Source organism: Anopheles ziemanni, chromosome 2 (assembly GCF_943734765.1).
Source record: "Anopheles ziemanni chromosome 2, idAnoZiCoDA_A2_x.2, whole genome shotgun sequence".
Lineage (NCBI taxonomy): Eukaryota > Metazoa > Arthropoda > Insecta > Diptera > Culicidae > Anopheles > Anopheles ziemanni.
Window position 1 is genome coordinate 64,150,969 of NC_080705.1, and position 25,921 is coordinate 64,176,889.

General features: G+C 43.4%; 1 protein-coding gene across 1 annotated transcript in view; it reads right to left on the reverse strand.

Moving 5' to 3' along the window:
- Positions 1–4,323: 4,323 nt before the first annotated feature.
- LOC131294083 (leucine-rich repeat-containing protein let-4-like) overlaps positions 4,324–25,921 on the reverse strand; it is a 45,996-nt gene continuing 24,398 nt past the window's right edge. Inside the window, exon 4 of the mRNA XM_058322130.1 lies at positions 4,324–4,329. Coding sequence (XP_058178113.1) covers positions 4,324–4,329 — 6 coding nt within the window. The remainder of the gene's footprint in view (positions 4,330–25,921) is intronic.

Genomic DNA, 25,921 nt, shown 5'->3' on the forward strand with positions numbered 1-25,921 from the left:
TACTTAGCTATTAAAGATCGAAAAGGTTTTTAACGAAAAGTTAGAAAAAGGAAAGGTTATTTCAAATGTAAATCATTAGAACAATGTTTGGAAATGAGCAGGGCTTTACTTTTGTTCATCCATGTCCATGATCCTTAAACCATTCTGAGAATTTTCCTCTTCTACGAACTAATCTTCGCTGATCGCTTTTGTGTATGTTTGTGCATCAATATTTCATATTTGAACTTAAAAACAATCACAAACATGTGACGTTTAGGGACCTTTTCTTATTCAAAGGACAATTCATTGGCAAATGCATTTCTGATTTGATAAAACATGCCACTTTTTTGGAAGATGATAAACATTATGCCAACATTTAAATTTTTTTATTTTAAAAGGAAGGGACCCTCAGTAACTCGGGTCCCAAGCAGCTGTTTAGTTTGCTAACCCTATGATCCGCTTCTGCATACTGCGCTTCTGCTGCCTTTAAAAGCTAGTTTTCACTCAGAGTAGTCTAACAACTACTTCTTTTTGTACAACAACATTTTAACTATCACAAGCTTTCAAATGTATAGGATAATCCATTTGAAACATTAATGAAGAGGTGTGTTTCGGCTTCGGTTAGTTTTGCTAGTTTCTGCTTTGTTGAGTTTTGAATCTACAAGTTAACTGTCAAACAATTATGAGTGTTATACGAGGAGACTACCATGAATCTTCAGAAGAACACACCCTTTTGCACAACGAACCAATCTTTTCCATCATCGGGAAAGCAAAGCTGCCAGATAGTTCTCAGCGGGTGAGCAACCACTCGGCGTCGTCGAGCATAGATATTGAGCATACACATAAGAGAAGTACTAGAATGGGGCTCAGGGACGGGGCGGACACACTATCAGTTCGCCACAATCGCCAAAAACCCACCGTTTGCAGCGCCTCCGTCCTTGCCGGAGCGTCGCTCAACCGGTGAAGCTATCAATTGACTTCCATCTGTTATGCAAATGCGAATAGAACGTTGTAGGACGCACCGACACTTCCATGCTACCCTGGGCGGATTTAAACGATAAGGGGTGGGTTTGTTCCCGCTCGCCGTAGGTCACTGCTTCTTTCCGGTGGCGCATTTTGCACCGATGTACCTATGCATAGGGAGCCTCCTGAACCACATCGATGTCTATTTATCTCCTAAAAAGAAGTAAGCTCGCGAGCGCAAGACACGAAGCGCTCGAACTGCGAAACTAGGTCGGCCAGCGGATGGTGGATCCGGGCGAAGAAAGAGAAACGGCAAACGATGGTGACGACACTGGACGACCAATTTCAATCCATCTCCAACCCGTCCGTACGATCTCAATGACCCTCAACCGGGTGCATAAATAAATAAACTAGATTCCAATTTGTTTATTTCGTGACCGGCGAGCGTTTTCGGCCGCATCGTAGCACTTTGCGACTGCAGCAAAATTGTCCAGTCGGATGCCGTTTGCAGCAGCGCGAAGAAGATGGTAAAAGAAACCGACCGACATTAACGTTACGCCGCAACAGTTGGGACCGTCGCTGTTGTGACCATCCAAAGGCAACTCTAGATTCCATCGAACCGATAGTGCGGCTCGGTGGGAGTATCTAAGCGGTTCAAACGGACCGCCATCACAGTGACATGTTGGTGTGGTTTCGTGAAACTAACGCATCCCACTGCAGCATGGAAATGTATCCATCCATTTGGCAAACCCTAGATCGAGAAGTCTGTCCTTCCTGGACCGCTAAGTACCTGCCGCCATTTGGGCAGTGGCAGATCGGAATTTAGATACAGAGATGCCGTACCGAGGCGACGCAAGTGACGTTCAGTAGTGACGTGGAAAGGTCTGGGAGTCACCAAAGACGGGCGATGTGGATAAGGTCAAGAGATGGAACGAGCCGCAAAGGTTTCGTTTGCAGACGAAAAGGGAGAAGTGATCGTTAAATGTCAGTTCTTAAAGGGTGAGACCATTTCGTCTAGCGATCTTTTTTATATTTGACAAATCAAGCCTTCTAAAATATGCTAGCCAGCTTTTCAATACTTGAAAGTAATTACAGAATAATTAGCAACGCGCCCCGTGCAATTTTTATCAAAGAATACGATGCACTATGTTCATTTAGTGTTTGCATAACATTTACTACAAAATAAACTAATCATTTTCACTAAAAACCTCAAAATCCCAGCGTGAAATATGATTTCAAGCACGCCATGCGCATCATTTTGACAAATTGAACCGTGCAGCCATTTTTATCGCACACAGCAAAGTCGCCTGGAATAGACACTACCGCGATTTCCATTTAACCATGACCCTTTTGGAAATCGAGAGTGACGAACGCCAAACGGACCAGTACCGGATGGCGATTGCATTGGAAATGAATATGCAACATGCTGGCATTATGGTTTCAGGATAAGAAGTGTTAAGCGGAGGTTGGCTGAGCGATGGCATGTCTGCGAAGAGAGTGCATTGATAGATTTAAGGCCCTCAGGCCTAAATTGCCTCATGGTGGGTTGAAGGATTTCAATCAGACAGAAAAAAGAGGGATCCATCGGATGAAATCACTTCTTATTTGATACGACACACTAACATCACTGTTTGATGCGGTTTTGTCTTCAAAAACAGGAAGGAACGGACAAAAGCCAATCTTTTCGTCGCGCATAGACGGGGTTCCGGGTACTGTTCGTTATTAATCCACTCGGTCGTATATTTGTGTGTCGTTAATGAGTTGAACCAGAAACGAAATAAGACCGACATGATGCCGTGCAATCTGAACCTCCCAAAATCTGGGGCCGCGGCTCTTTTGCGTTCGAAATAAGATTACGGAGCGACAGTTGAGCCATCAAACGACCAACTGCGAAATGGCCGTCACACGGGCGCATCCCCCTCCGCACCGGAAACCGTGTTCGGGTTTCGGGTATGGAAGGTATTTCAAGATGTGTCACCCGCCGGACGCGATGGTCATAAAACGGGCGATTTAACGATCGTCCGGATGGGGACGCCCGCGAGCTAAAACGTTCGTATATCCAACGAATCGCTGCGATGTTTTTTCCTCCACTTTGCTTTTATCAACTGCATCCATTTAACGACTGGAGTGGTTGGGATTTTATTTCTTGTGACTCCGGGTTGTAAATTATCGAGGAGTTTGTGTTTCTGAGCTTGGTCTTACCTGTGAGCTGGACGGAATTCCCGGGGGTGGGCGTTTTGCCCGGCCGGAACGGGTGCGTGGTGGAAGCCGGGATATAACCGCGCGGATCATCCATTAGCACGCTGTAATCACGCGGACTTCCGGTTGCCGAAGGTGGAGCGGGCGATGGCGCAGCAGGCAGTGATGAAGTCGATGTGGGAGATGATCCAGCAGCACCAGAACCACCACCAGCAACAGCAGCAGCAGCAGCAGCACCGGCACCAACATCGGGAGGGTTCTGGCCAACGTGCGTCCCATTTACGCCGGAGTTCCGGTCCGGTGGGGTGGTGTTATGGTGAAGCTGATCGGAGAAGTTCGTCGCACCGTCGAGCGCCGCCTGGCTGCTGTTGAACTCCTTGAACCGCCGATAGAACTCGACGTCCACGGCGTCCACCTGGACGTGGGATCGCTTCCGGGGCGCCTTGCCATAGCGCGATGCGTTCAGGTGGTTGCGCAGGTAGTGGCGCATGGCCGTCAGGGTGAGGTTGAATAGGTCGGGCCGGTTCTCCTCCACGGAGTCCGCCCCGGGGGCGCTTCCGAGGGCTGCGTCAGCTCTCCGGTGGCCATGTTGCTGTTTCTGCTGCTGCTGCTGCTGCTGGTCGAGCAAAGATGGCGCTGCTGCTGCTGCTGCTGGATGCTGCTGAACGATGGTGGTGGATGATGTTGGCGGCGACCAGACGAGACCGTGTTGATCGCCGGTGGATTCGAAGTGTTTCTGTGCCCCCGATGGCACCGCTAGGGAACTCGCCGACGAGAGCAGTGAAGTCAGCAGCATCAGTATGAGCCCGTACGCTCGGCTGGCCCCCGCGGCACCACTGGACACATTCTGGGGGGCCACTGCGACGACCGGTGTTCACCGCGATGGTGACCCACTACCACCACAGCTACCCGCTGAGGCAACGATGCACAACACCATATCGCCCCGCGCACACCCCGCACACACCGCACCACACTCTGGACAATTTCTTCACACTTTCTTTCTCTTCACTTCGTAACTTCCAATAACTTTCCCAAATGAACTTCCAACTATGATCGAATATCTAAGCTCACTACTTTTCGAATCTACTCCAGTGACGAGTTGACTAAAAATTTTCTCGGGTCATGTAACACATACACACACACACACACCGCCTACGCTTGTTTTTCGCACTTGTTGTGCCCTTAAACCTGCAAAAAATCAAATAGAGTGAAAAACGGGTTAATTAATTGAACAACATGAAAGAAAACAATCAGGAAACATTTTCTGAAGTAACTAAAGTTGTGTAATTCATATTCAGATTCATGAATCTGAATGATTCTTTGCATTTTGGAGATTCATGAATCTTTTGATGAGAGATCCCAAAGAAACAAAGATGCATCCTAAAGAAACATCAACCGATGAACATTTATGAGCACAAAATGGGTTAAAGGACAACTTTTTTTTGGATTCGTGACAGATCCTGGAGAGATTCATGAAGATTCATTAAGGTTTCGAAAGATTCATAAACGTTTGAAGATCGCATAAGATTCATGAATCCATTTGAATGAATCTTAGGAGAAAGATGTATATGAATGAATCTCGCCAAAAGATTCATAAGGCACAACACTAGAACTAACATATGTTTCAACCTAGTAGAAAATTGATTGATATAAATCCCATAATATTGAAACACTATAGAGTCAACTTTAAAAACTTCAATAGAAATGGAAAAAGGAAGAAAGATTTTTTATTTTATTTCTACAATGTTACACTGGCAAACACCGAAATTGAAAACAGTTGATTCAAAAGCAAAATTGATTGAAATATAAATATTAATGTAAACATAAACCTAGATGAATTTGGATTTTTAAGGTTTTCCATATTTTGAAACTAAATGATCTACTTTTGATTCAACTCAATCAGTGCTCTAATATGAAGATGATTTGCATTTCTAGAAATTAAGAAATAATTAACGCTACATGATGTATCCATAAATTTAAAAAAATATCAGCCACTAAGCTAAGGCAGAGGATTTTGTGGAGTTTCTAAAATGTCATTGATTTTCCTCAAAACCACGTCCCCCGCTCGATCAGCTTTTCCACCAACGGACGCCTACCACGTTTCGATCGGTTTCAATTATAGCAACGCCCTATCGCGTTGATCGAAACTGGTCTCGTTCCGTTCCCGTTTGGATTTTCTTTTTCCTTATCCTCCTGTCACCAAACCCTTGGGGGAGGGGTTGGGGGCGCGGGAAATCAAGCACTTAAAATACCACTTGTACGTTTGATTTACTACCAACTTAGTGGTCACTACACGCCGGGGAAGAAACGCAAACACACACATTTCCTCTCGAGCGACCAGAACGTTTCCCGAAGCGCTTGTTGGCGTTGAAGCGCGGGAAAAGCAAAGAAAAAAAACCCTAACCCACCAATGCTCGACCTATCAACTATCCTAGGTTCGGTGCCGCCAGGCTGGCCGAAAATTCGCATCGGCACCTCATCATAATCGTGTCGGCCGGCCGACTTTCGATCGACGGCAGGCCGCCGGACGGATTCGGACCATTTTTCGGACAGTAAAGAAGGTAGAAGGTGGGGGGAGGGAGGAAGTCGCGTCGTACAAGAAAATATATATTTATATTTAGCTCTCATTTTTCTCTGAGTGATGACATTTGCAGGATATTGTGAATCTTTTTTTCCTTCGGCTCTTTTTTTAAATTTTGTGCTAAAGTCACCGAGACGGTGAAGGGAGCGGTTGCGCGAGGGGGAAAGCGACACACCGTGAATCGAAGGATCGAGGGACGGTCGAGGATGTGTGCCAACCGAACCGGATACATAATTATGACTTCGGTTCGCTTCCATCGCCGGCCGAGTCGCCGCTAAAACTGTCCGGCCGGTGAAATGTCGAAATTGATTGAGATCCCGCGCGCTGCTCGGCGCGTAAGGTTACTTGCACGGATCTCTGCTTCTACATCGCGTTGGGTGGACTTTTATTTTCTTTTTCGGCTAGCTTCATTTTTTATTTATTTTTTTCACGAAATGAGACGAAAGTGTAACACGTGCAGCGTGGTATGGAAGCTGGGTATGTGTTTTTCTTTTCTTGTTATGCTGCCGCAACAGAAAGGGCAGAGAGAGGGAAAGGGAACGAGAGAGCGAAGAGAGGTTTCAGAAGATTTCCCGATGCCGCTCGACACGTTCGGCTACGCACTATCAGCCGGCCGATTGTCTCCCATCGTCTGGTCCGGGTCTCGGCTGCTGGCTGGTGAATCCCGTCAAAACAAACGCAACTGCGCATGTGCACAGCAACAAAAAAAAAGGGAAAAACATCATACACACACCGACGAAAACAACCAGCACCAGATTCCACGAGAAAGGCGAGATGAAATGAAAAAGAGCCCATACGAAAAACAACAAAATCTTTAAAATAAAAGATCAGTGCCACAACTTTGGTGAGATTTTTGAACGACCTTTTTTTTTAAATCTTTCTCCCCCGTCCGTCTTATTCCTTCCATTGGTTCCATTTTACCACCCCTTGCCCTGGCCGTTATGTTTCGGCGACCATTTTTTGCTCGTTTCTAGGTGAAAATAATATGAAAGAGAATTTTTCTGTAAATCCTCCTTGAGGGAAAAATAACGTTCTTTAAATAGACCGGACTGGTTGGCGCGTCGATCTCGCTTGGTGGTGAGAAAGGAGAGAAGCTCGCCCAGTGAGCGTTGCGCCTCGGGAGGAATGCAATGGTGGGGACGGGCGAAGTGAAAGCGGGCGGCTTCCCTCTTTCTCCACGCTGTCTCCCCGTAACGCTACCAGCCCAGTTGTTGGAGTTGGAGCCCTAGGGGCGACCCCAGCACGCGGCACTCTCCGTTGCTAGGGTGCGGAAAATTCTCTAGCTCCAGCACGAGCAGCTCGCCGGGCGATCGGAGAGTGTGTGTGAATGTTCCCGCGAGTTTCCCCGACCCAAGTGTGTCTGGCAGTGTTTGTTTTCCCCGCAGGTTTCTGCGATTTGAAAGATGGTTATATTTCGAAAACTTACCTTGAAGCTCTATCGCAAGTGGAGTGTCGGAAAGAAAGCAAAATTAAACACACACTTCCGCACGACGAACAGAGATAGGGTTAGGTTTGTTTGTCACCTTCTAGCTTCCTTCTGTCACCGGTGAGGATTTGATAAACACTGCTCGCCGCAAGCATACCCTCACCGTAACCAATTGTAACGCGCCACGTAGGCCACAAAAATAAATGAACAATTCACCCTCAAAAAAACTGCCATCCCGCGACACACGCCGGACACACACTCTCACACGAAGCGCATCGGTACGGTGTGGCGACAACGAGCTGCAAATGCAACGAGCGACCACGACAACTACGCCGACGATGGTGGCGGTAACGCACGGAATCTGCTGCAGTCGATTCAACTGGCCGCGCAACCGGTGCAAGTGCATCCACTATTTTGCATATGAAATGCGAATTATAGCCTTCCGCTCCGGCTGCCGCTCGCTACGGGCCGCCCGGTCCCCGGCGAATGATGCAAACGCACCGCTACGTACACTCACTTGGTACCGTAACAGCCCCACACTGGGACCGTTGTGTTGCCCGCTGCTGTTGGGGCCGCTTTTTCGGCATTTTCACAAGACTCACGAGGTCTAATAATAAACCGCGACTCGACAAAGATGGCAACTCGCGACAACTCGCACGACGATGGCAACACAGAAATGGCCCTGTCGGTTCCCGTTCCCTCCCGAAGTTGGGGTTTCCGGCGGCGCCACGTTAAATCCTTACTGCCCGCCGGTTGGCGCGGGAAAACCCGGGCGCGGATCGAATCGATCCTTCCGGATCCGTTGGCCGCTGGTGGCGGTACTTTCTCACACACAAAAACCGAACCCGTTTTGCTTCTGTCGGCACCGAAAAGGAAACACCCCGCGACGGTAGGAGTAAACCCAACCGAACCGATTTCATATCACCTCGATACTGGCGCGGAAAAGCACATGTGTAGGATAACTGCGTGTTGCGTGTGCTCGCGTGTGTTTGTGTGTGTGTTTGGATTTGAGCGTATTGGGGAACTATGGTAGTGCGAAGATGCAGTAGTGAGAGCAATCTCATCCCACGGCTAGCATCGCGAAAACACGCGGTTGTGAGACGTGAGACGTGACCAACTCGCACGCACACAACCGCCGCACGCCGCTATTCGCGCCCTACTCACACACGCGACGAACGCACGTCAAATAGTCATGGCCGCCGTCGCACAGCATCCACTACCCACGGTACAGGACGTCAGTAAGCACTCCCCGCGTCCCGCCCATCACCGTCTCGAAACGAACCGACCGTTATGTTGTGTCCTCACGCAACCGTTAGCTCCGCACTACTGATCGTCTAGTGCTGGCGGACGCTCTCGCTGCACTCATCCACGCACTATAGGCAAACGGCGGGGTGAAAAGTCAAAAGGTCAACTTTGTTTACGAACTAAATCTATAGAAAATATGTTTTCTCTTGCTGCAGTATGAAACTAACAAATAATATGAAATAATATGTATAGGTAAAGTAAAGATTTATGAAAGTCTATGCTGATATTTGTAGAAAACAGCTAATGAGTACAATTTAAAACATTGGTTGGTGTTGTAGGGATTAAGAGGGATATGAAGAGGGACAGAGGTAGATAGAAAGAAAAAGAGAGGGAAGTATGATGTATGTATGATCAAGCTTTGAAGAAAAATAAATTAGTCAGTTGAGTTAGAACTGTCAGCTAGAACACCTATAAAGTTAGAGTGCGACGTTTTAAATTAGTCCGAAAATCGAATTCCCTTCCGCCGGTCACTACATATATGATCGATTTGAAAAGCCATTTTTTGTTTAATCCTGGAAAAACTTTTGAAATAATTGCCTGCAATTAAAAATACCTCTTAACTTTTTCAATATTCTTAACCATCTGCCAATCATACAATACGCCCAACATTAATGGTTTATGGTTAACATTAAGTTATGTTATAACATTTTAAGAAATTTTGAAACAAAAGGTTTGCTATGAAAATAGTACGAATGCAATTGTTTTATCAGGTTTAATTTAGTATGGTAAATGATAAACACACTTGGCGTCTCCATTATGTTGACGCACTGGTGACTTTGATTGTAAAATGAATCATAAAACATAATAAATTCCAAGTATTGCAGAAACGTTTATTAACCGCAACCCTTCAGCATCGTTCATTCTATATCAGTGACCGACAAAGTTTCTCCATTACCACCAGGCGCCTCCATCAAAAACTACTATCTCCTATATTTCTAATGCTTTAACATGGTTCACCTTTAGAAAAGCCATAAGTTGATTGAAAATTGTCAGTATTTGATAATTGCATTCAGATGAACACAAAATAAGGTAACTTATAGCTTACGCGAAGGCCGAACGCGAATCACTTGTAATCAAATTGAAAGTTAAAAACAAAATTTTACTCTTTACCAATGTGCGGGAAAATCAAAAAACCTTATTTTATTGCATTCATTAAAATTCGAAAAAGATGTTGGAACGGTTAGAGTGAGAATTGTTGGATTTGGTTCATGTCACTGATGGCCTCTGTTCTACCCATAGTGTAACGCCATCGCGATGGTACCAATTTTATTACGCGCTGCGTGTTGATGTTTATTTTTATTTATTCGCTTCATTAATATTTCACTCTACTCTGGTAACGGTTTGCGAAAGTTTGTTGCTGATGTGAGAGTGGACTCTTCGCGATCGAGGACTTAGTGGAAGGATTTGCTGCAATTGTTTTACAAAGTTTTCGACGATGCGATACAACCGCTTCTATTTGTCTCAACCAACTATGGTTTGATCAAATTAGAAGCATAATTATTGTTCTCGAAGTTAAAGCATTAAAAGCGTTTTTCGAAAATTTTATTTTAAGTTTATACCCTTCAAAGCAAAATACTATTTTTTCTAAAATAGAGAGCGCAGCATAGCGCCGAAAGTGAGAAAGCGAATGGACAGCCCATCTCACCGGCTGTTTCTCATGCTCTTAGCTCTGCTCACTGCGAATGGAATTTCCCACTTCCCGATCATTCAGATCTCGCTGCTGAACCATTCGTGTATTATTCCGTTATCTTTAAACTATCAACTCGTAGCTCCTTGCGGATGTGATGTTCCTTCGCTCACACACTTCTATAATTTAACTATCGTTTGTCGGGACATAGCTACTGATTAGGACCCAAAAGTTAAGCCACAATTATGACACATGTGTTTACGGTGGTCTTATTTAGTACCGACCAGCACGAGTTCGTTAAATTTGAATCCCTTGCAGCATACCTATCCTGATCCATTGGCAAACGCACAAATCGGACTTTTCTGATCGTTCTGGTTGAACCTCAATTTGCTACAATTCTTTTTCATGTCTTTATACTTATCATTCTGCTTAGTGGTTGTCAATCAGGCTACATACTAAGTATCCCTCCGGTCGATAACATGTTAGCAAGAATTTTCAGTCCAACCTCTATCATCCACTAACAAAACACTTTCCATCAACATCAAAATAACACCTTTGTATCAATATGTCGTTTAGAAGAACGTAGATACAAATAACTTTCTTTCTACAAACCCATTTTACATGAACACATACATGAACACAAATGTTATTTTTGAAAACTAGAAACTGAACATTTATGTCAGAATTACCAGAACATAGTTTTGAAATGCGTTACAAGAATATTTTAAATATATAAAGAGGTACTTTATTATTGACATGCAAGTGTCTTTGTAATGTATATCAAAGTTCAAATTAAATGTATAGAAACGTCTTGAACGCATTCAATATCACTCATGCTTTAGTCACGAATAGCTAAAGTAACATTTCCCCCATAATTCAATATCCACTGCACAACTGGATCTACTTTCCATGTGGACGAATTACATGGCCGGCAATAATTTCCCAGTGGAAACCTGTGCACCATGACCTCATCTGCGTTAGACCGCTGCGTTCGGAAAGCCGTCCAAAAGATGATTATTCTGGCGGTTCAAAACCGCAACATGCCCGACAAAACCAAAACCACATTAGGCAGCTCCAGTCTGGTGTGTCTGTGCGTTCCCAGCTATCCTGAGGTGGGGGCGGAAAGGAACCATGGTGAGAGGTAAAATTGATTATTGCCAGCTCGTGACAGGCCCATGACGAAGATAGCTGCACCGCGTGTCGGCCGGAGAGGATGGGGAGGTGGCCCGGCAGAGTCGGCATAAAGCAGCTGACGACCGCCAAAACCGGTCGTACGCGATGGAAACCGGGAAATGGCAGGACCAACGATGGTCGCGTTGTGGCACTGGTGGACAGGGAGGCGGAGACGGTTGACGGTCACGAGCCACGAGGCAGTTGACGTTTCGAGGCATGTCTAGCCGCTGTCTAGACGCCGAGATACTTCACGGTGCACGTCGCTGCTCACTGCCTACGCCCTGTCGTCTTACCGCGTTTGCATGCTTGTTTTGGCCATTGTTCAGGGCACACAAACACACATACACATGCATATACATCAACCGTGGTTCAACCGAAGGGAAAGGCTCGTCTCGGCCGTGTCTCGCATGCAGTTGACGCTAGACACGGTGTTCGTGTCCCCATGCTAGGCGTACGAACAGTTGAAGCCTACAAGCGCTTGCCAAGTCTATTCGAGCTCAGTGGGCTGCACAACTGCACCAAGTCCTACCCCATCCGTCCCAGCGGAATGTCCCACAGGGCTGTGTCTGGTGTGCATATCAATGTCACCGCAGCAGTGGCAGAATTCGGATCTGGGAGGCGATTGTTTACTATCCTGGCGGCGTAGTTCCTAGCCTACAAACGTTTTTCGATGACGATGTTGCCGACGAGTTTGGATGCTTTTCACTTACATCCTCGCACTTGCTGAACCGTAAGATATCCTACCCGTGGCCTTGGAAGAATCCCCAAAGCGGATATGGCTTACGTTTCCTCCAGGTTGTTGATGTTGCCGGCAGGACTTTCGTGAACCCGAGCAAATGCGCACACCAGAATGCAGATTGCAAATTGCACTCGTAAGTTTGGCCTTGCAGACCAGACTCCATGGAGCTTGTAGGCTTCGCACCAACGCACACCGGTTTTGGGGCCGAACAAGACATGTAAAATATGGGCATTGTCGAGACAAGCTATCGGAGTCATTACTCACGCGTACACGTGCAATGGGCACCGGTTTTTCCGAACGACGTAAAAAAAGTAAACCGAGCAGCCCTGAGACAACCTAACAAATTGTGTAGGTTTTACCATCGTCCTGCAGCCAACGCGATACACCGTCCTCAGTCTGCCTTAGACCGCCACGAGATCCTACCCCGAGACCCAGCAGACGGCTTGACGCCGGTCTGGAAAAATTCCCGAAGTTACCGACGCCCGGCGTTGGCAAGGACGCATTATTGATATTGTTTGCTATCCGTGTTTCCGTGTGGCCAGGGCGAAGGGAAGTTATGCGTCGTACCCGGAACCCACGCACGTTTGCCACACGCGTACACACTTTGGTACGCGTGGGACGGCGGCCGAATTGGTAACGGAATGAAGCCATTTCGTTGTGCACTTGTGGACGTCTGCTTTCTTGAAAAGGGGATAGGGGTGAGGAAATATGTTCACGACCCAAAGTTCCACCGGTTCGCGGTGCGGGTGCTTAATGGAGCAATTTGTCGTGCGAGCAGTTTTTCGGGTGGTATTTTATCGACGACGCATTTGCGACCTTTCGGATGTATTAAAAATGACTCAGCGTGAGTGCGTGCCTGGACGCAAAAGAAAAGAAACTTCTCCACGATTCAGCAATCGGACAACGGGTTTCTGTACATTGCAAAAGTTTTTATAGCTCTTTCCAGTCATTGATGACCATCGCCAACCAGTTTAATGTATTTGGCCTAGTAGGTGGACAATAATGCATGATTTGGGAATCCGTTTTAGTGGAAAAGTGAAACTCTTTTTACTCATTACGTCAAGGGTCAAATATCACATGAATAATACCCCCCCCCCCCCCCCCCCCACCAACACCGCCCCTAAATCAAAATCGTTTTTCCATCTTTTGTAGGAAGATGTACCTAAAAGTATGCAAAGGATGATACAAATTCCGTTAGGTGAACCGTTTGAATTTGATGACTCCAGGTCTTTGACTACATTTGATGTTGACTACAGATTATGGTTGTACTGGATACATGAAGTCTCTCATGCATAACTCACATGAGGTTAAGAAAATTCGGCTACGCAATTAACTAACGGGTAAAAGGGGGGCTCACGGGCCTTCACAAATTTATACCAAAGAACGCTGTGCTCGCTGCGGGCGCACCTCCGTTTCATACTCATTTCTTCAGTCGAGTGCATTGGTTTATGCTGTCCATCTTGTGCAGTTTAACCGATTAGTTCAAACTACTACAGCTTCTAACGGAAATTCTAAGATATTCAAATTGAATAGATGTGTCATCTTCATCAAAGATTGCATGATCTTCAGGTACAAACGTAGAAAAATATGGTGACGATGCGATGGGGAGGATGCCTAATTTGAGAATTTACCTGAAATCGCCATTTATACCCTAATTAGACGAGGAATGTATCCGATTTTCTTTCGACTGGAATTTATATGTCAAAGTGGCGATTTGTTTACTTATTGCTTTGTTGTTTGCAACGGATTTTGTTCGTTACTCAAGGATGAACAATAAGCTAAATTCAAACATGAAAATGATCAAATAACTGCAAAACCCTTTTTATGGAACTTTACGTTATTACACGAGCGGACATTATTTTTATGTCCAACGCCCTGCCAGAGCCTACTTTGGCAGTAAAAGTCTGGAAAAATATGGCAGATAAATTCCTTGTCTAATAAGGGTATTTGAAGAAAGATGAAGAAAATTTTCTAGAATGTATGTACGATAACATTCAAGATCAACTGTAGGGGAACGTAGCGCATGTTGCATACCTTTAGGCGTTTACCACAAAGCACCGATTTTCGTTGAGTTTGTTTAACCGCTTTCATAAAAATTGGTTTACAATGAATTGGAATGGTTTGCAGCTTTGAAAGTGAAAGTAATATGTTCTAAATCTATTTGATAAACCTTACGATACACCATCTTGGTAAGTTTTAGCTTTGTACCCTATCCTGAATGAGTTTGTTCATCATCTTTACACCACCTGGAGTTTTCGTTGATTTTCCCCGAATGGCGACGATCAAAGCTTCACAATTCGCTCAGATTCACATCTACATAATCATAATAATTGTGTACGTTCCATCCTAACGACGTCCGGGTGTGCAGCACATCCACAGTCGGCCGAGACGTTAGGTCGAAAGTTAATTTCCTCTGTGTTTCGATAGCGTCTCGGCGGACGTGCCGTTCGGGCCGACTCCATCCAGTTTCCAACCCAAACCTGAAATTTGATTAAAACAATCCATTAGCCGACCGTTACACGTTTAGCATTCTCGGCATGTTTGCACCGTTTCGCCAGACGCGAAACGTTTTCCCAATCCGGAGCCAGGTGTTTCCGGTGCCAGACGAACGCGGCCAGTCGGAGATTGTTCCAGTCTTCCACCCACGGAACCTGTCCAGGATGATGCTTGCGTTGCCAGACGGATGGTCTCTCGGTGGGTGTTCCACCGGCATTCCGTAACGTTTGGGTCCTCTGCGTATGTGTGTGTGTGTTTGTGTGTGTTTGTCTGTCTCCCAACCTCGTCGCATCCGTGGCGTTGGCTTTCCATCGAAATCAATTGTCTTCGATGGTAGACTTTACTTTCGCCGTCCTTTACTCGCATGCTCACCTCGACCTCGGTTTTCTGCACATCGCAGCCTGGCTAACGGATGGATTTGAGGCAAATGTCTAGTCACGATAAATTTTCACTCGAAAATCCGCGCGTCTCAACGCCACTGGAAGTTGCGCATCTCGTCTTGCATTCATACACACCAAAGACAATCAAAACATTGGGAGATAAATAAACGTTCCATCGACTAGCGTAAGGATGGCGAACAATTTCTCCGCAGCACAGCATTCCATTTGGAAAATTATTCGGCGAATCGTATCAAGCTGCGCCTCTCCGGATGGGACCCCGCGTATAGTAGTTTTCCCATTCAACAGATGTTTTGATTCTACTGTAGAAGTAGAAGCGAAAGTATCGGGAAAACCAGACAACGTGATGATCTTTCAATGAAGACTGGTAGCTCTACCTTTTTCAGACAGAAAACAGAAGACACCCGTCTGAATCGTGTAGAGGTGAAAATCTCCAGGGATTTCCATTTGTAATCAATCGTCTATTTGGTTTGTCCTGGCGAGTGGCACGGGATTTGAATATTAAGCTCTAGTGCGAGGCGGTCTTTAGCGAATCAAAACATCCGTTTAATTGATTGGCGTGCAATGGAAGTGTGTGTTTCTTTTGTAAAAGGAAAACAAGGTATATTCAATTACGTAAGACTACTGAATGAAAATGAAAGAAACATTTTTAACCACTTTGAAATAAGCTACTCACCTTAGTTTTTTTTAAGTTCATTTTGTAAGAAAATACTATTTGCATAGCATCACTTTTTCAACCCATAATCATTGCCTCCAATTGTAAAAATAGCGGCATATAGATACAAATTATTTTGAAGTGAAATTTAAAACTCTATGAACTAAATTTCGGGGCAATGTTATGCAAAGGTATCTCACTCGGGAAAATAGAATAACTGATATTCAAAAATGATACGTCTAAGCAATGGAATGTTGAATTCTCTTCAATACCATAATAAAATTTAACTAGAACAAAGAAGAGATATTAAACTACACGTAGTTACATAAACTAAGAATTATTTCACAGACACAGACAAACAGACAATACAAAAATCTCATTCATGCATTATTGAAAACGTCTTTGTAACAGCATACTTCCAAGTGACCATCCAGACTTGAACGAATATTTCAAAACACTTTTAATCATGGTTTATCTATGTTGTCCAAGATGTCCACGATTGACCTTGAACTATCTGCCTAATGTGCAATTAAAAGAGGACCGGTAGCCGTTGGGTTCGACAGATCCTTCCCACCAAGTCCTCAATGTCGAGTTGTGAGTTCACAACCCCTTGATTGTTTTGTGTGTATCATCGTAACATGGGCAGCACAGCATCATCTGGAAACTTTCTACTGCCGATGGCTGCATGCTATGTTGCTTGAATGTACTCTTCATCTCGCTGACTCCTTTCTTCCGTTTCGTTCACCGGCAAAGTTCATGTCGTCTGCCATTATTTATTTACCTCCGACGGTCGGGCGAAGGACGATCCGAGGTCGGGCCGTGGGCATCAGCAGCTCGATTGGCATGGTTCTAACACCAGCACGCCCATCTCGGCGGTCGTAACGTCACTGAACGAAGGTCTTGCTAGCTCAGGCCACTGCCACCGAGAGACAAGAGCGTTCTCGCGCCGTGCTGGATTGCCGGGACATTTACATCATTACGCCGTCGAGCGAATATAAATGGCAGCATTATACACCGCAAAGCGCCAGGCAATGAATCGGATGAAGCGAAACCCGGCATGGGATCGTCACACTTTCCCGCAACAGCCAGCCAAGCGCCTGAAATCATCGTTCACGCTTCGCTGCAGCTGTCGAAGCAGCGTAAGAACCGAGAAAAGAGCATTCGACCGTTCCGGCAGGCTAAGCAACCACCTAAGCAGCTAAGCTCTCCATCATAACTCACCGGTATCATCTGCCGACCCACCATGCTTCGATTGGCCCATCCACCCAGCACTCCTCACCATCGGTTGGTGGTGGAGTGACTTTTCTGCGAAACTGAAGGATCATTCGTACGAACCCCGGGAAAGTAGTCCCAAGGCAGCCCAGAAATGTGTCCCTCGCAGAGCTTCTTCACCAGCCGTAATGGTGACGCGCAAGGAGAAGCACGTAAAGATGGATAGGACCCCCGAGGAAGGGGGCTGGTGTGTAATCGACATATGCGAGTCACATGTGCATTTGACAGGCCAGGTGGTCGATTCGTGGGAGGACTTTATGGGATTACACTTTCACTCGCTGGTGTCGCTTGAATGAGTTCATCGCGAACTTCGGAATGGATTTCTGCTATATTTGTACGACCAAATCGTCTGTATCGTTGCTAATAAACAGATATCTACATAAGTGGCTGGTATCTATTTCTGATACTTCTCGAATCTCTAAATATGCGACACCAATAAGGCAACACTTAAACGACTTCCAGTTCTACTCTCAGCGACATGTATTTATTAAAAACCTCCAGAATTGGTAAAGGAAAAAAATACCGAAGCTAACAAAAATATGTTCCAGAGAAGCAGAGGCCGCGGAGACTCAGAGAATCTTAGACATAATAAACTACCGAAATAATAAGTCACTTATATTTTTCATTTATGGATATGGACAGCCAGCAAGATTAAACAAGGTCTTTAGTTAGATTTTTGGTATACTTTAATAGTGCTAAACATTGCTAAATTTCAAACATATTTCAAACATATTGCGCGACCTTGCAAAATCAAAAGGCCCATGGTATATTTTTGCACTTTATATAAAATATTCTTTACTTTCAAAAGGATAGATTTGACCGCGAAAAACAACGAAGAAAATAATGAATTTATTGATGAAAATGATTAAAAACGAAGTTTCCATTACAAAATTAATATGCCGTCTAGGTTTAAGATTCGGGGGCCGTAATGAACAGCATGATTTGGATAGTTGGAGAAATGTATTTACTTGTTTGAATGACTTTGGTGAATATGATGTATAAAAGCTACATACATAAAACCATGCAAATAGCGTTATAGAAAATAACTTTGGGTAATGGAATATTAACTAATGATTCAAAATCACTATATGAGTTATCTGTTAATTATATCGTACAGAAGTGGTTTTGTAAGTTAAGAAAAATCAATCAATTGTTTGCCCTTCACGAATCACGCATTTGCCCTTGAAGACAATCGTTTCACCATTACGAAGGCAAGTTAATCTAAAACGGCTTCATACTCAAATGATCTTCAATCGAGATCAAATGTCGTTAGGCCTGGAAACTTCTCCCACACCGCCAATCATCATTTATCTTCTGTGGGCGAGCCAAAGTCCTCCTGGCAACACAATAATTGTTGACCCAGCGCAGGGACAAAGAAAGCGTGTTTCTTATTCAGTTCTTGCTTGGCCTGCTGCTCTGGAAACCCAAACTCGTTCTTGTGGTTGTTAAATCATGGTGGCTGCTTTGGCAGGGGCTCTACTCTGGATTTGGCGATCGAGCGACAGAGCTAAATGCCGAAAACTATAAACCGCGCCGCCCACGGCGTAGAGGATGGTCAGTTACTAAGCCCACCAACGATCTGTAGCTCCGATAGACAGTTCCGTTACATCTACAAACGTGAATCGCTACAACAGTTAACCCTTGAGTGCCGTAAGCACAGATATCCCTGAAGTGCGAGTAGAAAATAATGTTTGACATTTTGAAACTATTTCAAAGCGACACGTGGGTACTTTATGATGGTTACCATACGAGTAACAATTCATTTTTTTTACAAGTAGACTTCTCAATTGCGCAACGTTGCGTATGAAAGGAAATTTTTTGCGAGTATACCCATACAAAAAAAAAGTCTTTATAATGAGTATAATAAAACATGCTTCTAATTTTCACATCTCTCGAATTAGCTAAACTTAAATGAACCTCCTAGAATCACACATCTAAATTAATCTGTTTATTTTTTTTTGTGATCGAGTAATATTTTTTTTTAAACAAACATTCCATTCAACATCTTGTTTCCATCAGTTTTATGGCTGGACGATGTGTAAACTCATGTAATATCTTTAATACGTTAAACAGTAACCTTGTATACGTAAACCTTTAGAAATAATGTGTCTGATACCGTCTATTATTCAAGAATGTTGACACTAAAAGATCTGATGCCTTCAGTTTCCCCCATCCAATTTTACAGATGTCTATGTCTATTTGACGCAGCAAACCTTCGACCAGCTGTTAATTTGTATAAAGCTTTCATGTTCCTGACACGATGTGCCACTCCAAACGGTACTTAGCATCAGTGTACCATTGAATAGTTGTTTCTTAAATTTCATCGCATTGTCACAGCTTGTTGGGTTGCCGGCCATCATTAACCCTACCGTAGGAAAGAGTTGAAACACGTTCGAAGGCACGCTGGTCAGTCGGTTATTTCCCAGAGAAATGGAACGTAAACTCGGAAAGGTACATCCTGTGAAATTCACCTTAACAAGCTCATTGTCGTTAACATGCAGTACTCTTAGCGCATCGTGCTTGAGCGGACTTGAGGACGATAGGGATGCGATCATATTATGATCCAAACTCAAATAGCCTAACTTCTTCGCTTGCCGTATGGAAGACAGATCCACGCGCGTTAATTTATTCGCTCCTAAATCCAGTGTCTCCAGTGAAGGATAGTTGGTGAAATTTTGTGGAATGGAGGATAAATTATTACTTCGCAAGGAAAACGCATGGAGCACAGGAAACAACACCGCTTGTGGTTGAAAAGATGTCAGACGGTTGTTGCTTAACATCAACTCCTCCAGTGCCAATAACTTTACTTGGGTTGTACTTTCAACCCATATGATTTGATTGTTAATCAAGTACAACACGGAAAGATTTGCTATTTGAACAAAGAATGACATATCCACGGTGGTAAGTCGATTATTTGCAATATTAAGAGTTTTAATGCTAACAGTATGGTTTGTGCCGACTAGAAGATTGATTTTGTTGTCGCTTAAGTCCATGCGTGAGATCCTCTGTGTACTGGAGAACGATGCAAGTGTAAATTGAGTGAACTGATTTTCCGGAGCTTGTAGCCAATTTAGTTTTGCAAGGTATTTCAATCCATGAGGAATCTCTCTTAGAGGAGATTTGGATATGTACAATTTCTGTAAGTGGTTATTAGGCTGGATCAGGATCTCCTCCAGCACGGGCGCATCCGCAATGACAACAGATTCGGCTTCATCATTTCGAGATATGTAGAATGCTCGATCGTAGTACTTCTGGAATCTCAATTCGGCTGTGAAGCTAGACATTATTTGCACAAACGATGCCATCGCACCTATATAGACAGGAAGTGTCACTTTTTGGATGATGATCATTGTGTTTTTCTGTTCCAATGCCGAAACGATACTATGCGCCCATCCGTTTTGTGTTGTGTTGAGTCGTGAAATTGTAGAAGTCAACCCACCATAATTACCAAACAACTCGCCATCAACTTGCGGAAAGAATACATCAATTGATACACAATACCAGAAATATAAGTGCCACACTGTGGAAAATGACAAATATTAAGTAGTTCTAGTCAAAAAACACATAACGTAGATTGCGAAGAGAGTCTTACCACTGAAACTTATTGGAGATTTATACCCCATATTTTCTGTGTATCTGCAGACTGAATGGGGATCGTTAGTGCTTTTATACCCAACCATCCAGTCAATTTTTATAAACGTGACGCATTGGCCAGTTTATAAAATGTCATTAGATAATACTCATCTAATGAATCATTCGGAATAGAATGGTGAATGGTGTTTTAATACCCACAAGGCCATCAGGGACTTGCTTTTCTGTTTGCATGTTTAGACTTTCCGCTATTTAAAGAACAGAATACTTTTTTAAGCGCAGGATTTCGTATTTTTTTCGACAGTTTTCAGGACAAAATGTTCTGCTCCGTTTCACCATTTCAATGTATTTGTATTGATGAGCGATACTTTTCTCGGCGCCGTAATTTAACCAAGCGCGTTCATTTATTCTTCCCTAAATCCAGTAGCTCGAGTGCAGGGATGTTTGCAAGGTATCGCGAAATGGAGGTTCAAATCATCCTCCACAAACAAAGTGTTTGCAGGACAGGAAACATTACCAGATTCAGAAAGAACAGATTAACTATTTATCCTAAAAATGTCATATCCACGGTGGTAAGATGATTATTTCCAATATCAAAATTTTCAATGCCGAATTATGTCGATCAAAAGATTTGATCTTGTTTTCGTTGACGTCGACTGCCACGCTTATTTTGGTCGTTTTTGCCTGCAGACCAAGTTGTTTCTTCGCTGATGATCGTTAAACATATAAAAATGCTTATAAAATGTTTCATTACGCAGTTATTTTAAAACCAACCACAAATTAAGCTATACAAGAGATGAAACTTTGATGAACTACCAAAGGATTTGTACTTAAGAGTTTTCATTTCAAAGATATAGTACTTCATGTGTACGTGGATAGTCAGTCCTTTCGTACAGGGAAGGGTCCGGCCTCGGATGGGGTTCGATCCCACGCCGTCGAGATGGTGAGCCCCAGCGCCCATGGGCCGATTTTTAAACGGACCCCCAAAAATCCTAGTTATAGGATTATAATAGTTTACGTTGCATACTGTTCAGACGTTACTGTTGTTGTACAGGCATCAATAAATAAAACAAATTCTGCCAATTATTTTGCTATGTCTGTTCGTTATTTATTCATTTGAAAATGAATTCAATCTTCAATCAACCAATTAGTAGAACCTTTTCTTTTACGAAATTCAAAATTCGAATGATAAGCTCAATAGTACATTGCAGGAACAATAGAGGAAATGAACACAATACTTGTGTTTTGCGTTGGTTGAACAAATCATTGTTACAGGGTTTTCCATTTGATAGCACAAAATAATAAGATGATACCACAAACGCAGTACATGATTCCACAAACGTGACAGATGACAAGCCAAGTGTGGCATGTATACAACAATCGTGGCAGATGATATCACAATTGTGGGAGATGATAGCACGAGCCAGTACGATGGAGTCAGTGAAGTACAAAATCGCGCGTATAAACGCAAGTCAACGCGGGTCTACAAGTCTGTCGAATCGCTGTGGATTCGTTTATACGCGCGATTGACAGACCATCCGTACCGGCTTGTGCTATCATCTCCTACAATTGTGATATCATCTGCCACGATTGTTGTATACATGCCTCACTTGGCTTGTCGTCTGTCACGTTTGTGGAATCATCTACTGCGTTTGTGGTATCATCTGATTATTTTGTGCTATTAAATGGAAAATCCTGTATCGAGGTTTCTAACTAGATTTTATTCAAGTTATGCTATGTGATGCAGGCGGTTTGATTGAGTAATATGTGTAAACTCGTGTGATATTCTATCTGCGACATGCAGTAACATTGTATATGTAAACGCTGAGAATGAATTTGTCCCTTCTGTATAAACAGGATCACTTCGTGTTGTTCCACCAACTAAGTCGAAAGCCTTTTATTTTACGTTGCCTTCTGTTAGCCTTCCTTACTGACGCCTTCTGATTTTCTGATCATCAGCAACTTAAGTGAGCTAAAATTGATGAGTTTATCCCCATCCTACTTTACAGATGTCTATGTTTATTTGACGCAGCAAACCTTCGACCAGGTGTTAATTTCAATTAGGCTTTCATGTTCTCGACAGGATCCTCCTCTCCCAACCTTGTTTAGCATCAGTGTACCATTGAATAGTTGTTTCTTAAATGTCATCGCACTATCACAGCTTGTTGGGTTGCTTTCAATCATTAGAACTACCGTTGGAAAGAGTTGAAACACGTTCGAAGGCACGCTGGTCAGTCGGTTATATCCCAGAGAGATGGAACGTAAACTCGGAAAGGTACATCCTGTGAAATTCACCTTAACAAGCTCATTGTCGTTAACACTCAGTACGCTTAGCGCATCGTGCTTGACTGGGCTTGAGGTCGATAGGGATATGATCTTATTACGATCCAAATTCAAATAGCCTAACTTCTTCGCTTGCCGTATGGACGACAGATCCACGCGCGTTAATTGATTCTCTCCCAAATTCAGTATTTCCAGTGTAGGATAGTTGACGAGATTTCGCGGGATGGAGGATAAATTATTTCTTCCCAAGGAAAGCGTATTCAGCACAGGAAACGACACCGCTTGGGGTTGAAACGAGGTCAGTCGATTGTTGCTTAACATCAACTGCTTCAGTGCCGGAAACTTTACAGGAATCGTACTATCAACTCGTACGATTTGATTGTAATCCAGATACAGAACGGAGAGATTTGCTATTTGACCAAAGAATGACATATCCACGGTGGTCATTCGGTTAACTGCCAAATCGAGAGTTTCAATGCTAACAGTATGGTTTGTGCCGACTAGAAGATTGATTTTGTTGTCGCTTAAGTTGATGCGTGAGATCCTCTGTGTACTGGAGAACGATGCGAGTGTAAATTGAGTGAACTGATTTTTCGAAGCATACAGAACTTTAAGTCTTGCCAGGTTTTTCAATCCTTGAGGGAATTGGCTCAGGCCAGTGTTGCGAATGCTCAAATCATGTATGTGACTATTTGGCTGGATCTGGATGTCCTGCAGCACAGGGGCATCGACCAAAACAATTGTTTGTATCTCGGTATCTCGGGGTGTGTAGAATACTCGCTCATAGTACTTGCGGAATGTCAATTCGGCTGTGAAACCAGACATTATTTGCACAAATGACGCCACCGCACCTGGAGCATCCGGAAGTGTCACATTTTGGATGATGACCGTCGACTGTGCCTGTTCAATAGCCGAAACAATACTGCGCGCCCATCCGTTTTGCGTCGTGTTGAGTCGCGGAATCGTGCAAAGCCCCCATCCACACACTTGACCATCAACTAGCGAATAGAGTTCTATTGATACACAACACCAGAGATACACGTGCCACACTATTATCGGAAATATTGAAAACAAACAAAAGACAAATTACTGTTAAAGAACAAAAGGTTAATTGATTGAGAAATTTTTAAAGTCCTACCTCTGACACATTTTGAACCTTGTAACTGCATGCTTGAATATTAAAAAAACAAAAAATCTCTGCCCTGTCTTTTATAGTCCATCACGCCACGTTCTAATGCATGTTTAATATGGTAAAGTTATCTGATATAATTAACCATCATTATTTAGTAATTCTCGATCACGTGACTTCCGTTGTTAACCAGCATGAAAGGTTGTTGTTTATCTGTAAGTAACATAAGAACACTTGCCCAGATAAAGCTTTGACAAAGCAATGGGAATGGACATTTCTCTCAAATAAAATTTATGCACAATCGAATAACATTCTAGACTATGTTTAGGCGTGTTGTATTTTCTAGACAATCTACTACATATTTTAGCTTTTTTATGTATGGAGTTCTGTGTACACTAAAAACTCGACCAATACTGAACCGTCGCTTCTGAAACTTTTCACACATTAAGCTTAAGTGTTGAATATTTCCTTAAATTTCATACTGTTTGTGCCAATGAAGATTGTCAAACTCCAATAAATGTTCCACCAGTGGATTCTTGGATGGTAGTAAAACAATTTTGTTTTGGGTATTAAATTGACAGATCAGCATAACAGTTCAGGAAATGGAGTAAGCAGCACATTAGACAACCATTTTTATTATTGTAGTATTTTTATGATAATGTATGAGATATTGTGTTGAACACCAGGTTCAGTAATTAGTTTTATTGATCTCCAGATTAGCGCAAAATGTTCACTAGATATCATCAACCAGAAATAATAAGCCATCGCTGTCATATAAAGTAATGTAGAAAAAATATCTGAGTAAAAACATGTATTTAATTGGTTAGTAACCAATCAGAACTTCTTCGACATGTTTCAAATAATCTGATACCACCACTGATGGAACTGCATTCATCCAGATAATTCAATAGCTGCTAAAACCATCATTTACGAGCCAAAAGTTTCTTGACTATGCAACGCCATGAATATGGAACATTAAAAACGTATTACTTGAAAAAGCGGGTAAAGTTCTTGCAAAGTTGTTTAGGAAACAGTGTCGTTTTGTAAAAATAGGAGACGTAAAAGGGAAAACAAGTTTGAGTCACGAATCCATTGTCATTACACGATCTATATCTTTTTTCTATCTTCTCTGTACGTTTACGCTGATGACCTAATACTAATTGTATAAATTGCACATGTTTTGAATAAAGAGCTTTTTTCTTCTTGTTTTAAATTAATTTCAGAATGGATGGACCTACGTTAACCGACTGTATAGAAAGATGTTCGATTGATTCAATTTCACATCCCTCGCATTTACGATTTTCTCTAATAATTTAGAAACATGCTGCTTTTAGTAGCGAGTGCCCCGTATACAAAAAACAGGCATCAAAGATTGCTAACCATTCCCAATAGCAGCGATTGCTGGGGATAGGGCAGCGATATGAAATCATGTATTGCAATGCCGCTGGCCTGTCGTCTAGCTATGTTCTGTTACGCGACTCGGTAGAAATGATGCAACCTGCGTTGGTCCTTCTATCTGAGACGCATATAACGGAGTGCGAAGCATTTGATCAGTTTAGTATACCGGGGTACAGGGCCGTATCCTGTTTATCCCACTCACGACACAGTTGCAGTTTATGCTGGGAACTCGGTTGTCTTGAAGGTGATTCTAAACGAGTCACTGGAAGGCAACTGGTTTTTAAGGGTTTACTGTGACTCGAGGCATGGCGGCTGCAAACTATGGCGTTCTGTATCACTCACCTAGTTCAAGTGACCCACGATTTGTCGAAATTCTGGAGGCCTGGTTAGACAGGTTTCTAGATTTTGGCAAGCGTAATGTCTTGGTTGGGGACTTCAATATTGATTTGTTCAATGATGCGAGGTCCGAAAAATTGAAGAAGCTTATGGCCTCGATGTGCCTGAAGCAGAAGGTTAGTGCAGCTACTCGTATTACGAATAATAGCAGGACATTGATTGACCATGTGTACTGCAACACAGACTCAATTAGCGTGGTAGCAGATGCTTGTGCAAAATTATCTGATCACGAAACTTTGCTTTTAAACTTGAATGATGAACGTTTCAGGACAGTTCAAAAACAAGTTAAATGCTGGAATAGGTACTCTAAA